General features: G+C 35.6%; 1 protein-coding gene across 2 annotated transcripts in view; it reads left to right on the top strand.

The window, feature by feature from the left end:
* The first annotated feature begins 1,795 nt into the window (after nt 1-1,795).
* LOC131161759 (embryogenesis-associated protein EMB8-like) overlaps nt 1,796-17,010 on the top strand; it is a 42,589-nt gene continuing 27,374 nt past the window's right edge. The window contains exons 1-6 of one of the 2 annotated variants that reach the window (XM_058117715.1): nt 1,796-1,936; nt 2,188-2,265; nt 2,434-2,523; nt 9,467-9,528; nt 12,797-12,897; nt 16,099-16,188. In XM_058117715.1, the coding sequence (XP_057973698.1) occupies nt 2,207-2,265; nt 2,434-2,523; nt 9,467-9,528; nt 12,797-12,897; nt 16,099-16,188 (402 nt within the window). In that variant the 5' untranslated portion in view covers nt 1,796-1,936; nt 2,188-2,206. Of the gene's footprint in view, nt 1,937-2,187; nt 2,266-2,433; nt 2,524-9,466; nt 9,529-10,188; nt 10,356-12,796; nt 12,898-16,098; nt 16,189-17,010 lie in introns of both variants that reach the window. The other variant, XM_058117716.1, reaches the window with a different exon arrangement.

Below are 17,010 nucleotides of genomic sequence, written 5' to 3' on the forward strand. Positions count from 1 at the left end.
GGTACAGTTCCAACTCCTTGTGCTAGTACGCTTTGTGTGTATTGAACAGGACTATCTTGGGCTAATTGTTTTTATATTGATTATATAAAACAATTAATACCTCATGGTTATTATGAGTGCTTATGCTCTTAATCCTGATATGATTATTTGACACGTGCATATAGTGTTTATTACTTTGATTCATAGAAGAGTGAGATTCTTTATAGGTCAAAATACTCAGTGAGTTGGGTGATGACATTATGTGTATGGTGAACATTTATTATTGATAGAATCCACGTCCCGGTATCAGAATTGATGATACCCCCTCGAGGAAGCTTATAAGTTTTGATTGTGTCAAACCTTGCAAGTGGATTTTGAATCCGGCACATCAAATAAGTTAAGTGGAAGGTCTCAGGGAATTAATATGTCAATTAATTAAATTGTTAGTAATTTAATTTAATACATGGGTATCTATAATCTTTACGTGGGGAGATAAATAAGTATTTAATTATAGGAGTTCGAAATTTAATTTCGAATATAACAGGAAGTGCAATTATAATTCTTTAGTGGTATGAATTATAATCAATGTAATTAAAGATGAATTCAGGTCGGATTGAGAATTCTTAATTACGTGGGAAGCCCTAATCATATTTGCCCAGAGGTCCCTACTATAGCCTATATGTACACGCGCTCCATTCAGCAGTTAGGGGAGACGAGCAAACTCTCACAAAGGCAAACGTTTTCGTGAGAGAAGAAAACCCTAGCAGGGGTTGGGGTAAACCTAAAATAACTTGGAATGAGATAGTAAGTAAGGATTTAATAGTCATGAATTTGTCAAAAGAAATGATCCATAATTGAATAAATTGGTAGAACATTTATATAGTCGATCCCAGACTAAATGTTTGATTTTGTTGTTGTTTGTTGTTGAATGAATGTAGTTCATTCCTTAAAGTGTAAATTCGTTATAATTTCAATTTTAACTTCAATGGGATCTTTAAAAAATAATTGAAATTAAAAAATATAAAGATTAATTAAAATCTTAAAACTACTATGTAATTTAATTATATTTCAAAAACTTGTGTAATTTGGCCAAGATAATATTAGAAGTTAGTTCCTTTAAATTTAACAAAAAATACGGATATATTATAAAATTTCAAAATTCTCATTTATATAATTTTGAATATTTTTCAAATATCGAAATAAAAATGAATAAAATTTATCTGTAAATTTGAAGAAACAAAACATTAATATCTAAAAGTAAAATAGAATTATATGTTGCACATTTCTAGCCAAAATTATGCATTATTTTCCTTGAAAATGTGCAAACTATATTATTAGGAAAGAGTTTTTAGTCATTGTAATGTCATTTTATGTTAAAGGCAAAGAATAAAAAGTTAAAATTTTAAAATATTATTTGATTTCTTGATTGTTAATATCTAGCAATAAAAAGGGAATTTATTAAATTTTATTTAAATTTTTTGAATGCCTAAACACTCCTACAATTTTACTACAACTACTCTCTTAATCAAATTAAAAACCATTAACCTCCTTTACCTTTTTATTTTTATTTTTTTCTCATTCTTGGTCTGATTTTTTTGAATATTAAAATATTCTTCAATTATAAGATAGTTTCTTAGTAGTTTTTATTTTTATTTTTATTTTAAAAAAAAGAACCAAAGAACCATGAAACTCGCAACTGAGTCGGGTACCATAAACGGAACCCTGGTCCCTGATCCGTATTTGGATCCGATTCGCCTCAGCAGGTCCAAAACTCCCAAGTCCTATTGCGGCCAAAAACCCTGCCCAGAAACTGTGCTCTGCAATTTACGTCTGTTCCCGGCCGGCGAAAAAAATGCCATCGGAGCTGCTCCCATTTCTATGTGCTTCGATTCTTCCGAAGCAAAGATGTTTGGTGCCTCTGAATCCATTATATCTTCCAATTATGACGCAGATAGTGGTAATTCCATTTAAAACATTTCATCTTCCTGTTTGTTTTTTCTACCTTTTTTTCTCCTGCTCACCAAATGGACTGGTTTCTAATTTGATTTTTTTGATATTACAATGTATTTATATTGGGTTTAATTTGATTTTTTTTTTATTTCAGTTCTGATTGTCGTTCAAATATTTTATGAATCCACGTTTTATTTTATGTTTTCTTATCAGTAATTTACAAATTTCTATGATACAAGTTTAAGTTTTACGACTTAGATTCGCTAGGTTGTTATTTATGCACTGGATTCTATTAAAAGCTCAGAATTGGGGAGTTAACTTCCAATTCTTGCACAGGTAACTTAAGTTTCAATTCTTACTTCGGAATTTCGAATCTATAGCTAATGCTATTGTTGTTCTTATGATTTTGTTTGTATTTGTAATTTGTGGGGGTATCTGGGTGCTTTAAATTTGAATTCTTGAGGAGTGTTTTCTTTTTCCCTTTTGCTTTTGTGATTGGTGAAGGTATTTGGCGACTCCATGGCTTTCTAGTCCTCATCTTCAGACTGCTTTTCTGGGCTTCCTAGGGAGGCATCCCGAATTCAGCTATAAACGGTCAGTAATCTATATGTTAGTTCCCCAGCCCCCACAAAAAACAGGCCTTTTGTGTGTGTGTATAGCAATGAATTTAATAATTTCTGAAAGCACTAACTAAGCTTTTTATAAGGCCGCAATTCCTATAATCAATGAAAAATAAAATAATGACTTTGATGTCATTTTGTAGAAAGGGGCATTTTGTAACGTGTTGCTTGTTAATTATACTTAGTTCAAGCTGTAGACATTTTTTAGAGTGTATTAGACCAGGATTTTTGGGGCAAACGCCCTTGGGGGTGGGGGGAAGAGTGTTGTTTGCCTGAGCTTGACCTAATGTATAAGCCTAGCCACCAACATTAGGCCCATGGGACTGCACAGAATCAATTACAGGATGTTCCAAGGATCTGACCTTGGACTGGACCACAAATTTAGGCCCACCAACACTGGGGGCATATTGAGGTGTTGATGTGATGGTGCTTGAGCTTTAAATGCAAGATAAGGCTGAAGTAGGTGGATTGAACCTAGGATCAAATATTTGCAGTGCTGACCCAGCATGAGTCTTGACCTACCCAAGCCTTGGCCAATTTTACCAGAATGTCAGCATCTTCAGCTATGCAGCAGGGGCCTTGTAGTTTTTGAGAATTAGATAATTCATTAAATTAAGGCTGCATGTTTTAAAAGTATCAACCGGTGATAGTCTCATGATGAGGCATGTCTGAAATGCCTTGAGGCTTAGTCTAAGGTTTTAAATTCCAATGCATTAAACATTGAGGCTTACGCATTTGTAAGTAAGGCATGCCTTTTCTGCAGTTCTAGATGAGGCTTGTGCATTTTGGTTGTGTGAGTCTCAAGTTCAATTTGATTAGAAAATTTTAACTACATGTATATGAAAGGAATGCTCTAATATGAGTTGATGTCTAGAAATTTTGAACGTCAATATTTCCAAAATACTTGACAGTTGCATCTTAAATCATGAAAATAATTTGAACTTTCTAATGTTCATACCTGTCTCTTGGCTTGTTTAATGAATTCAAGTTAGTATAGTTTTTTTTTTTTTGAGGGACCAACAAATAGTTTACAAATTATGTTTGATTTTTCAATTAATTTTCTTAATTTTTTTAATAATATATGCAATTTATTTACACATTTTAGCCATAAAATAAATTTAGGCTTATGCCTCACCTCGCAAGTCTTAAACAACTTTGCTTTTTAAAGCAATGGATTAGGCGAAGTCCAAAAGCTTTGTTGATGATTATACTTACTAAGTAGAAGCTTGAAAAAGGGGATGTTTAGTAGCTGAAGCAACATAATGAGCAAGCCATTAAAATCTCTTCACATGAAGTAAAGGGAACATGAGGAGGAAGAATGCTTCTGGCTAAGGATGTCTTTAATTAGAAAAGACGAGTCAAAGCTCTTCCCTTTGACTAGGTTGTGAAAAATTTCCATCATCGTTAACAATTGTGACTGATGTCCATCCCAAAGCTCAAGCGAGTAAGGGAATGTCCATCATTGTGACTGATGTCAATCCCAAAGCTCTGGAATTGAAAAATAAAATTTTTCCCAAAATTGAATTTGCACTAAGCATCCTTCTCTGATTGTCTGTGCTTCTACTTGGTGAGAAGTGCTGTTGTGCCATATTTTCCTGAAATACTAAAGCAATCTTCCCCTGCATTCCTAGCTATAAGGCCAACTCTTGAAACCCCTGTCTAGTCAAATGCTGCAATACACCAAATTGAGTTGGAAAGAATCTGGCCAGATTTCTTGATGAGAAAAGGATGGGGTGGAGAGTTCTTGTGGGAAAGAAGGACCCTTCTGCATTTGTGGTTTGGAAAAAAAGATGAAATGAGTGGTAAAACTCATTAATAATGTTGTGTATATTCCTTTTCCCGAATCCCAGCAATGAAAACAACAGAAATTTGTGATTTCCAAATGATCCATGTCGTGATGGCAAATGTCTGAAGGCACCTGAGGAAGTCCTATTTTGGCATGGATTTAGTTCAGAGTGGGCAGATATGGTTTCCACTTTCCACTTTATGCATTTTGAAAACAGTTGACTCTGTACCCTTCCCAAAAAAGCAACTGATTCTATGTAAGAATTTAATCCTGTGTTTGGGAGTTTAGATTTCAAGTCTTGAATTCATGTGGATTTGGACAAAATGCAGCATACAACTGTATTGAGTTTTGTTCAAATCCACACAAATCTAAATCCAAGGCTCGAAATTCATGCTCTCAAACTCAACCTAAGTTTCCCAATGGATTTTAGACGAACTTTTTGAAATCCTCAATGGGGCTAGCTAGGTGTTCACTCTTGTATTGACGATGATTACTGGGAAGAATAAACTAAAGGAAGATTTTTTTTTAGGAGGCTCCATCTTTTCCTTGGTGTCCCAATTTCTTGGTCTGGGTGTGGGATGGGGGGTAGCCGAAGGGAAATTTTCAAGATCTCATCTATTTATTCTTGGCACAAGAGGTGTTGGATTGAGGAGATGCAGATGATTTTGCTCAGAGGTAGTGAGGGAATTTATTTTGTATGTGTGGCATTGGGGTCTGTAGGCATTAAAAAAAATTTCAATGCCTAAATTATAATTTAATTAGTCAAAATAAAGATTTATTTGGCTAATGGGCCGGATCAATAAAACAGATGCATTTTATCTCCTTAAAAAGAGGGGCTTTGATCAGTGAAGGGTTTAAGAGACTTCTAATGGAGGGGACTTCTCCCTTCCTAGGAGGCCTTGGAACAAGCAGTACTCCAGACAGAGGAAGAAGGAAAATAGGTTGATTTACAAGGGCAGGACGAAAGATAGGAGGTTCTGGTAATGAGTCTCCATCCTTGTTTGCAGAGAAGTTCTTGGTTGAAAACCTCAAATCTCCTGAAACCAAGGGCCCCTGATTGCATAGGACTGTAGATGTTCTCCCGAGATAAATGAGGCTAAGGATTTCTAAAGCTGTTCCTTCCCCACCAAAAAATCTCTGACAGTTTTGTCAATGGATTTGCTTACCAATACTGGTAATTTGAAGCAACTCGTGGTATGGACAAGAAGGTTTGGACTTTGGGGTGGTAGTGCGGGCTGCGGGAGTGTCTCTCACGAGGTCAGGTGTTTAAACCCTTCCGAGTTCGTTTCCGCCCCTGGATTCCTGAAATTTACCTCCCTTTGGAGTTGTGGGGTCGGCTTCAAGGGGCGCGGGATTAGTCACGTGGACCGTAAAACGGACACGTGGAAACCCGGTGCGTAATCCGAAAAAAAAAGAAGGTTTAGACTTTGGAGTCACTGTCTTCAGGAAATCAGTTCTTCCAGCCTGAGAAAATAGATTACCTTTCCAATATTAGATGGAGCTTTTAACTTTGTCAATCATCCTAGCAAAATCCCTAGTTTTCACCCATGTGAAATTTTTTTGGGATACCCAAGTATGAAGTATTAATCCATGTAACAACCTTTGTGAATGATCATTCTTCTTCCCCAGTATTCTACTGAGAGATAAGTCGTGTTTGGGCTGAAGATGCGAGCAGACTTGTTACGAGCAGACTTGTTAACATTCACTTGTTAATCCCATGGAATATTTTAGGAGACTAATAATGCCTTTTAGTTTGTGGATGCTCTCAAATTGGCATTGGTGAATATGAAGCTGTCATCAGCAAACAAGAGAAGATTGATGCTTGGACTTTCTGTTTTACTTTATTGCCCCATTAGTTCTTTCAATGTCTTCCTTCTTTAGCATGCTTGAGAAAGCTTCCATGGAAAGCACAAAGATCACGTGGATGGAGGATATTCCTGCCCGAGACCTCTGTGAGAATAGAATCTTTCAGAAGGAGTTCCACTAATGAGTAAGTAGAATGAAATCGTTGAAATGCACCGCATGAGAAAATGGACCCATTTTTCTGGAAATCTCATTTTTCAGAGAATTCATTCAGTGAAGTTCCATTCAATGCTGTCATAGGCCATGCTCATGTCAAGCTTAACAACTATAAACTTGTTCTTCCTTTTTCTTATTGATTTTATTTTGAATATAGGAGTTCATGAGCAATTGGAATAGTTTCTGAAATTAAATGCACTCTGGTTGTCTTAAATGAGATGGTCCATTACTTGGGACATGCAGTTGAAATTGGCAAGCACTTCTGTAACAACTTTGTATTGGTACATTACAGAGGATTGTCAGTATTAAGTCATCTAGAGTTTTTTGGATTTTTATTTTAGGTATGAGAGTGATCTATTTAGAAAATGCAGCACACAGGCAGTGACTCCTCTTGCAAATACTTGTGATAAAATATACCTGGGAATCCATCTGGTTATGATTTTTTATTTCCTCCCATCTGAAAAATAGCCTGCCATAGTGCCATGTCTCCTCCCTTATAAAGGTCTTTGAAAGAAAGCAATCTCTTTCATTCAAGCTTTGATTGAACAGCCACAAGGATTTCAGCAATTTTAGCTGGCTTGATCGTCTTGAAGAGCCTTTTGAAGGATTTGACTGCCAGATGTGATTGTTTGTTGTTGCAATTCCATTTCCCATTTCCATTATGAAGACATATGATGGTGTTCATTTTCCTTCATTGGTTGGCCCATGCATTAATTTTTATTTTTATTTTTTCATTTTTGTGCCATGGTCTTTGTATTGCATCTAGTTCTTCCATGATTTCTGAGCCCATTTGGTATCTTCCATTTGGAGGAGCTTCTTCTGAATGCTCTTCTTGATGTCCCATTCATCGTCCAGCTATTTCCCTCCATCTCTTCCTGTTGAACTTCTCGATGCTTCTTATTGCATTCTTTGATTCTGAATTAAATTCCACAAATAGTGTTCTTGCTCCAATTATGAAGGTTACTGGTCACTTCTTTTAGCTTGGCTGCTGTATGAAATGCTGGTGAACCTTTGTTTTGATGTTGCCAGTCCTCCTCAATCACCTTTTTAGATTCCTTTTTTTTTTTCCATCCAATATTGTTCAAATCTGAACCTATAGTTTCTTGTTCTTTTGGCACGCCTTGTGTTCAAGAGAATGGGACCACTTCAAGAACCTGAATAAACTTTGTTGTACTTTGTGCACCATTCATTATTTGCAAATCATCTGTTGAGGCATTCCTTGGTGAGATGGTTTCCTTCCCTGCCATTTGGCCTTGGTCCAGAAAAGTCTATGTCTTGGAGCGAGCATGAGTTAATCAAAGCTTGGAACCTTTACATGTCTGTGTCACCTGCTGTCGAGGAGCCTTTTTGTCTCCAACATTGAGAATTTGATTGAAATCTCCAATGAGACACCATGGGCTAGTGAATATTTGTACCTCCACATAGATAGGAGCCCATACTCTTTCTCTGTTCTCTAGCTTAGGGGCCCATATAACAGTCCTAACAGATCTCTGTGATTCTGAAAATAATAAAATTCCTGTCTACAAATTAAAAAAGATTTGATATCATTTCTCCATCCCACCTATGTTCCTCCGTTACGATCGAAATGGTTAGTTCTAAGCCTTTAGTAAAGGCCTAATTTTCCCCAATTTTTCTGTATTTTATGCATATCTAGATCTTGTAGGTTCCAGATTGTTTCTTGGACACTGGAAACCCCAGCCCATGACAGTTCCAACTAAACATCATCATTGCACCTGTGGAGACTATTCTGGGTCTATATCCTAAACCCTTGAATCCCGATATTGTGAGAGTGAAAGCCTGAGATGTTCTTGCTTCTCTTCCCTGCTCAATCACGGTAGCTTTGATGACCATATGTGTAATTCCCATGCTCTCTGCTTGTGCTGTGCTCCAGTTGCCTAGAACCTATTAGAACAGTCATGGCACAGATGTATGGCTGTTCTGTCTCCCTGCTGCTCATAAAGTATGGCAGCTTTCCTTTCCCTCTGCTTCTAGGCTGGGAGCCGGTCTTTCTTTGTGCTTATTTCTTCCATGTCTTTAGTGGTGTGTCTCGTTCTCGTTTCCTAACAATAAGGTTCTGGATCTCATGACCATCTTGAAATGGAAAGTTAAAAGAGGCATGGCTTTTTGAGATTATAATACCAGAATTTCTCAATGGGAATGGAGTCTTGTGTATATGGAATCCCTGCAATGCTTACATCTTGGCTATATAGATGATGTGTTGCTCTCTGTTTTTTTTTTTTTAATCAGTAAATAGAAATAATATTAAGAAAAGCATCAAGGGGATGCCACCCAAGTATAAGTAAAAACAACCACAAGAGAGAAACCTTCCAACCAGCCCATAATGCCAGCCAGAGATCATAGCAATCCACTGGTTCATGTCGTACTGGATAGAACTAGCTCCTTCAAAGGCTCTTCTGTTTCTCTCCACACCACCCAAAAAATAGCAAAGGGGATGAGGAAAAGAGATTTTCTTCCTTGTTTGATCTGTTCCTTTCTAATCCCTTGCATTTGCTGACACTGCTTCTCCCACATTTTAATCATTCTATTGCGCTGGTTTTGCCTTCTAATTCACTTGAGGAACAAAGTCAATTGATTGCAATGATGAATGTAATGTTAAAAACTGTCATATGTAAATTATTGTGGCAGATTAACTTCTTCAAAGTTTTGGAAAGTGCTGGATTTATCAACAAAATATACCCTGATTATCTTCTGCAAAATTCTAAAATTGTTGTTCTATCAATGCTTCATACATTGATTCATTGGTCTTGTGAAATAGGTGTTTGGACTCTAGAAAATAATCATCAGTTGATTTAGTGCTAAATTTTTTAGGTTTTAAATGCGTATGAAGAAAAAGGCAAAGCGGAGAGAAAATAAAGTGAAGGAAAAGAAAGGGACGGGAAAGAGCCCCATAGGTTTCGGCATCTTCTTTATTGTATTTAATAATACCACAATTATTAAAGCTAATGCATACTAAACAAAAACTCCCAAGAAAAAAGAGGGTTTGAGCAAAAATATAGCAAATGGCCTGCTTGTACAAAATGGTGTAACATTTTTCTACAATGAATTGTTTATAGTAATTGTTTGGCTAGTACTAATATATTGTTGTTCACAGAGAACTTTATCATGCGCCTGATGGAGGAACAATTGCCCTGGATTGGCTGAGAAATTCTGATGGTAAATTTTGATTAACTACCCATAATTTACTTAGCTCAGTCATGATTATAGTCTCGCAGAGGGTGTCATCGATTTCTACTTGTTATGGTAAAATAAACACAGCAACCAGTGCACAAACCCATGCTATATTATAATTTCATGATTATAATCATTGAGATTGAAGTCATGTCAGCAAATTTTTACTTGATGATGTCATCTATTTCTATTTGTTATTGGTAAAAAAAGCAACACCCATTGCAAATTGCTCCCATGGCCTTTATCTGGGTTTGGGCAGGGCATAATGTAGTGTTGCGTAAACATTCAAAGAGGTGTTTCTCAATGGCTTGAACTTGTGACATTTATGTTAGGTGTAACATCTCTTGTTATGGTCTAAAATAATAATATTAGATTTTGGTTTTTTCCCCCCCATTTTTTTTTTTTTGTTTTATGTTTATTTTCCAGAATTTTGAAGGGAGAATTCTTTTTCTCCTTCATGTAAATTCTTCTCTTATCAATGAAATCTCTTCCTTTGTTATAAAAAAAATTATATTGTATAATTAGATATTTTCTTGAATGATATAGAATATTATGATTTTGTTTCCATTTAAATGCTCCTTTTACCTTTCCTCTTTCTAGTTATTGAAACTTTTGAATTGGTTATTGACATATTTTTATCGACAGATATTCAGTCATTTCACTGAAAGTAACAGAAGAAGGTGACAAATTCCTAGCTGTTCCAATAAGGGCCCTATATTTGGATAATAACAAGAGAGCGTGTAGCGTCAAACATGTCAAGTTGTTTATTTGAAGTGGTGCTATCCAATGAAACAACTACAAACCCATACAAGGTGATGTTGTGTTGTTTCCATATTTTCTTGTATAGCATTCCATTACAAGATGAGAATGCTAAGATGGATGAACAAAATTACTCTAGAAGGCAAAGTAAGAAATGAACTTGTTCGCAATAAGCTAGGTATATAACATGTAATATAACATGAGTACTGTAAGATAAGGAAAGGCTGGGTAAGATGGTTTTGAACACTTCCATAGTAGACCAAATAACACTCTAGTGAGGAGGGTGCTGTAATTTTTGTTTCCTTTTTTTTTAAGAGTGGCGAATTGTTTGGTTGCTTATCATCACAAGTCACTTTGCCAACCAGTTAGAGTGGTAGTCCATCTGTTATAGTATTTAATGATGTTGCTGATTCTTCGAAGGATATTCTATTTCTTTCCCTCCACACAATCCAAAAAGTCATAGGGAGAATAAGAATCAAAGCTTTCCTTTTTCCTTACTTGAATGAATGTCTTTCCATGCACATATTTCTCCCTCCACCGTCATAGCAGTAAACTCCTGTTGTCTGATCAGTACCATGACCAGATCCTGAAGATTTCTGGTCCAAGAACAATGTAAGAGGATATGATCAACTGTTTTTGGCATTTTCCATGCACAAAATGCTTCTGTTAACCAGTCCCCTTGTTTTTGCAGGTTATTTTTCCCTGCCAAAAACAAGGAAAAAAGGAAAAAAAGCAACCTTTGTAGAGATATTGGTTTTCCAAATAGGAAGCCAGGGGAACTGCTGCGGGTTACTTTAGGAGAAGTGAGTTCCCTGTAGTAGCAGCTGCCTGTAAAGCTGCTGTTATTGTCCAGGTTTAGTTGTCAAACAGAGATTCAAATCATGAATCAAAATCTTAATTTCATGAATCGAGAATTGAGAATAAAAGAAACATAAAAAAATTGAGTCCAAATGACAGTACGACTGTATGACACAAATATATGTACAATAAGTAAAATAGTAAAATAGATTGAAATTTCAACAAATATGCATTTCGAAGCAAATTTTGTAGGTTTGAATCCTATATTCCTAGGTCTGCAAATGAACTGAGCTGAGCCGAGCTTTGCATTGTTCAAGCTTGTTCATTAAATTTTTAACCAAGCTCGAGCTCGGCTAGCTCGAGCCGAGCTCATACTGAGTTTTAATGCATTGGCTTAAGCTTGTTTATTATGCAAATGAAAGAGCTCACAAGCCCTTACCAGCTATTAAGATGCTCGCTAACAGTTTCATTCTTTTGGAACTTCTTAATTTGAGAAACAAGAGGTTTTGTTAGGCAAAAAGGTGAAAATGAGCTCTTACTAATACTGTCTAGCCTATTGGTCTTGAGCATTGACCTTATCACTAAATTAAGGTTCTGGAGTTTGAGGTAACTAATCTTATGCATAAATAATCTCTACATTTAAGCTCACTGCAATCTATCAAGCCTAATTCAATGTCATTAAATTAGCCCATAAATGATTCTAATACAAGCCTATTAAATGAGTCCAAACCGAACCTATAATCGAGCCACGCATGAGTAGAAACTAGCTAAGCTTGCTCATGTTCAGGCTTGGCTTGTTCATTAAACAAGCCGTAAAATTGGGCTTGGGAATCACTTGTTTACATAATGAATGAGCTTGAACAAGCTCTTAATGAGCCAAACTTTCGAGCTGCTCATGAGTGGCTTGTTTCGTTTGCTGCCCTAATCCTATTGTGATCTTTTTAACTTAAACATATATTCATATAAAAGTAAAAAACTAGCCATATACAAAACATATACGATGATCTAACCATTCCACCTCTATCAAGTATCAAGTTAGTTTCTATAATACTATGACACAGGTGATAGGTCATCTTCAAAACAAAAAAGATATATGGAAGCCACGTAATATTTGTAAAACAAAATAAACTAAACTCAGCTATTTATCAACTACTAATGTGCATCATCATTCATCATCACCCCATTTCCAATGTGTTGGAAAGTCTGTTCGAAGGTAGTATTCCAATCTTTGAGGATGAGGGTAAGGATAAGGTGAATAACCAATGTTAGGGATGGTGTTTTTCCTACCCCTGTTTCTCCTAGGGTGAGGTCAATGGGAATGATTGAAACTTAGTAATTGTTGGTTAAGATGGGTTTGATCCTGGAGTGCAAGAAATTTGTTTGGATGATGGTAAACATCATGGTGAGAAAAGGTCTGTGAGTTAGCTGATTTAAAGTGCTCTACAAGTTACAAGGGAAAGAGATTAAGAAGGGGTTTTCTTATTTAGTTTGTGTTAGGCAGTTACAGACCTCTTTCATTATTTTATTTATTATTTTGTTTTCTTAGAGGACTTCTGGCCCTTTAGTTTGCTATCTTCTTCTCGTCTCTTATCATATTTCTTTTTGTTACCAAAAATAAAAAAAAAAGTGTTGGGTAATTTTTAGTGTCAAGGTATATTTTTTGTGGCATTCTAATTTATGCACTGATTTTTCACAGTTATGGGAATTGACCCCCATGCAAATGATGCTGTACTTCTCAATAAGAAAAACCCTATTGTGATAGCGGTTCCTAGCATTACAAGTGATTCCACTTCTTCAGTAAGTTAATTTCTTATTCTTTGTTTTTTTGATGATATATTTTTACTTATCTTGTAGCTTAGCTTGATAATAATATTTTGAGTTGATATCAATTAAAACTTCAATGCTTTACAGAATAATCTTTTTTTTTTCACACTCAAAAAATGCAATTGGGGGTCCTAGTAACTATAACAATATCTGAGGTCAATTGGGAAAACATCAACTCGTAACTCCAAAACCTAAGTTATAAGAAAAAGAATGGGATGGACCCGATGAAGAAGAAGATCAAGTTGAAGATGAGATCATGAGCTTGTGGTAGGGGCTCATTGCCTTTGCCCCAATAAAGGAGGTCAGGGTTTCATGGGGGGAGGTTGTATGGTTGTGTGCGATTTGGGGTGTTTGCATAAAAACTATGAAAAAAGAAGAAAATAAAGAATAAGTTGAACTCAAAGGGAAGAATGACACAGCAAAAAACTACATAAATGATAATTATAGATGTTGAATTGTAATAATTGGAGAACCTACAACATGTTTGGGGCTCCTGTTCTATTTATATTATGTCTTATGTACAAATAAATGATGATAATACACTTAATGCCTATTACGACCCCTCAAGCTGGAGGATCTATATCATATGCTCTCCTAGCTTGTTACAAATAAACTTAACATGGGCACCCCCTCAGGACTTAGTGAACAAATCAGCAAATTCATAATCAAACTTCACAAGACTATTTTTAATGAGATATCCACAATTTTTTGTTGAACAAAATGATAGTCAAGTTCAATATATTTTTTCACCATGAAAAAACTGGATTTGGAGCAACATGAAGTGTGAACATCTGCTTGAGTGTCACATATCAGCTCCATAGGTTCTGACTGCTGTAACCTAATCTCTTCCTAGATATTCTTTAAGAATTTAACCAAATCAATTCATTGGTAGTATGTGCCATGGCTCTATACTGAACTCTGCACTAGACCTTGTAATCACAGTTTGCTTTCTACTTTTCCAAGACGTCAAGTTGCCACCAGCAAGCACATAGTATCCTGGAGTGGATCTCCTGTCAAAGGGTGATAGCCTAATCTGCATCAGTGTATCTCTGAACATGAGTGTGACACTGGCTCTGGTACAACAGACCACTTCCAGTTGACACTTTGGGATAGGTCAAGATACAAATGATAACATCCCAATGACTTTTAAGGAGAGTCTAGGAACTGACTCAGAGTTATTGCAAGATTATTCACCTTTCCAACAATTGTCCACCATCATCCTGGATCAACTAAACAAGTCACCCCCCTATTTGGAATTAGTTTGCAGTTAGGGTCTATGGGTTTATCTATAGTTTGGATCCTAATAGCTTTGCCTCATCTAAAAACTCAAGAACCTATTTTCTCCGTGACAAGATGATCTTATATAAGATCTTCATACCTCAATTACCTAGAAGTGCTTCAATGGTCTTAGATCTTTTTGTGTAACTAACGATTTTGTATACCCTGACTATCATCACCATATGACTATATTATCCACACCAACAAGGTAGAGTACAAAATAATACATTGCACATCTCCAAAAATCAAAACATGATCACCACTCATTGAATCTAGCAATCCACACTTTGGATGACTGCAATGTTTCAAGATTTCTTCCAATGACAACCCTAATCCCAATTGAGGAAGTTGCTCCATAAAAACCTCCTCCTAAACGTCACTGTAGGAGAAAGCATTCTTCCAATTCATTCTATTCAAACCCAATGAAATGTAGTATCTAAATAAATAAGTGGATGAAAGGAAGTGAGTTAGGCATCAAAAGAGGATTTGCCCAAATAACCCAAACCAAACACCCAATTGGAACCCTTAAGAGCTTGGTTCATGACATATTTCAACATTCCCAAGAATGTGATGACCATGACATCTCATACCTACACCTAGAATCTAACATGGTAGCAATTTCACATTCATTGAAAAATATTCCCACTAATTCACTGTGCTCCCCTCTGGGGTAAGTTGGACATTAATGCCCCCGTTGTATAATTTTTTTTTTGGATAGTAAAAGAAGAGATTTCATTAATAGGAGAAGAATTTACAAAAAAGGAGAATGGGACATCTCCCGAAAACATTTTGGAACAAACCAAAACGAAAAAACTAAAAAACAATAATGAAAGAAAAGGAAAAATCAAGTCAAAAGAGTGACTCTTCTCTAAATTATTACATTCCCACACAATTCTTATTACATCCCTATGTTATTTCACTGTATTCTAGGAATAGACATTCTGGAACCAAACATAATCTTAGGGTTTTGTACGGTCTTAGATCACGGGTCTTTGCTTTGATTCCATGAAGAATTGTGATAGCTGGAGAATTCATAGAATAGATAGGTCTCGTTTATAATGTTTCTAATGTAAAATAGATGACAATACCCTTACTAACAAGCTAACCTGTAACAATAGACATAACTTTATTTATAATGTTTGCCTTGTCTAGATGCACTAGGCTTAATTTTATTTATAATGATTGCCTTGTCTAGATGCACTAGGTAGTAGGTACTATGTACCAGTACAGTGGCGCACAAAGTGGTACCAAAATTTATTGACATAAACTGCAAACATTAAATATGCGTGGAATGTTTACGAAGTTTCAAATGACAAGTAAGTTAGGGCTCTTTGAAGCGTTTTGATAACATTGCAAGTTGATTGAAGTGTATTAGTTATTAAAATTTTTATACAGTGAGTAAATAATGCATTATTGTTGATGACTTGCCTAGGCAAGGTGCCATTTAAATGGAGTAGCACAAGTCAGCAAGAAGATGGAAACATCCACTGGCACCGTTTTTGACCTCATATTTGATCAAATGTTATTGTATTATATGCTACATTGCTGTAATATTTAGCTGATAAATACGTTATTCAGTTGATATACCTTATGATAAATCTGTTGATGTTGTCTAACATCAATGGACGCAGATTTGGAATTGATGTCATACTCATGGAAAATCAGTGGCAGATTATGCATTCTTCTACTTCATGTTATTGCTGATTGAGAGCTGTATTTTTTGTTGATTTTTTGTGAAGTTTGTTCACAGCTTCTTTTCACTTCATTCTAGAAATAACTGAAATCCAACCCCTCCCCCCCTTTTTCCCTCATGGTTTCCCATTCAAAATTTGTTTCATCTTGCCAATCATTTGTATGTAAAATCTTTTGCTATTAATCATGTAACTTGTATAACAGTATATAAAGCATTTTGCCTTCAAGATGGCAAAACACGGGTGGAATATTTGTGTCATCAATCATCGGGGTTTCAGTGGTGTACCAATAACTGTAAGTTCTTTATATGTGAGATTTTACCAAAATATAAGTTGCATAGCTCTTTCACTTGTCAACAATCAACGTGTTGGTATTGCAACTAGCCTACACTTTTCTCTAGGTGTAACTTTTTCTCTTTTCTTATTAGTAGTCTTATATGTTCTATCATATGATTGTAATCAATGTTTTAAAGGGTGTAAGGTGAGGTGTTTTAGCCCTTAAAAGGCGAGGTGTAAGCCCCAAGGCATTAGGGCATAAGCATTTTGAGAATTTTTTTTTTAGATAAAAATATGTAAATCAATTATATATTTTTAAAAAATAAATAAAAAATTAAGAAAATCACAAATATAATGTTAAAAAAAAAATAGATATGTGTTGCAAACTACTTGCGTGGCTGCTAACTTGAATTCATGACGTAAACCATGACAAGAGAATTACAAAGTTCAAATTATTTTCATGATTTAAGATACAACTCACAATTATTTTGGAAAGGTTGAGGTTCAAGAGTTTTAGAAATCAACTCATATTATCACATTCCTTTTATATAAACACGTAGGTAAAATTTTCTAGCCAATTCTAACTTGAGAATCACATACTCAAAATGCATAAGCCTCAACTAAAAGGATGCAAAAGGCGTGTCTTTTGCACAAATGCGTAAGCCTCGATGGGTAATGCATTAACCTTTTTGGAATTTGGTATTTTAGATTGAGCCTCAAGCTGTTTTAGGCATGCCTTTCCTTTAGGTGGGCCTCAAGGTGAGCCTTGATTGAGCATTTTAAAACATTGATTATAATAAACTGTTGGAAGACTTGCCTGTTTCTTTATAGACTTTAGCAT

This window comes from Malania oleifera, chromosome 8, assembly GCF_029873635.1.
Source record: "Malania oleifera isolate guangnan ecotype guangnan chromosome 8, ASM2987363v1, whole genome shotgun sequence".
Taxonomy (NCBI): Eukaryota; Viridiplantae; Streptophyta; class Magnoliopsida; order Santalales; family Ximeniaceae; genus Malania; species Malania oleifera.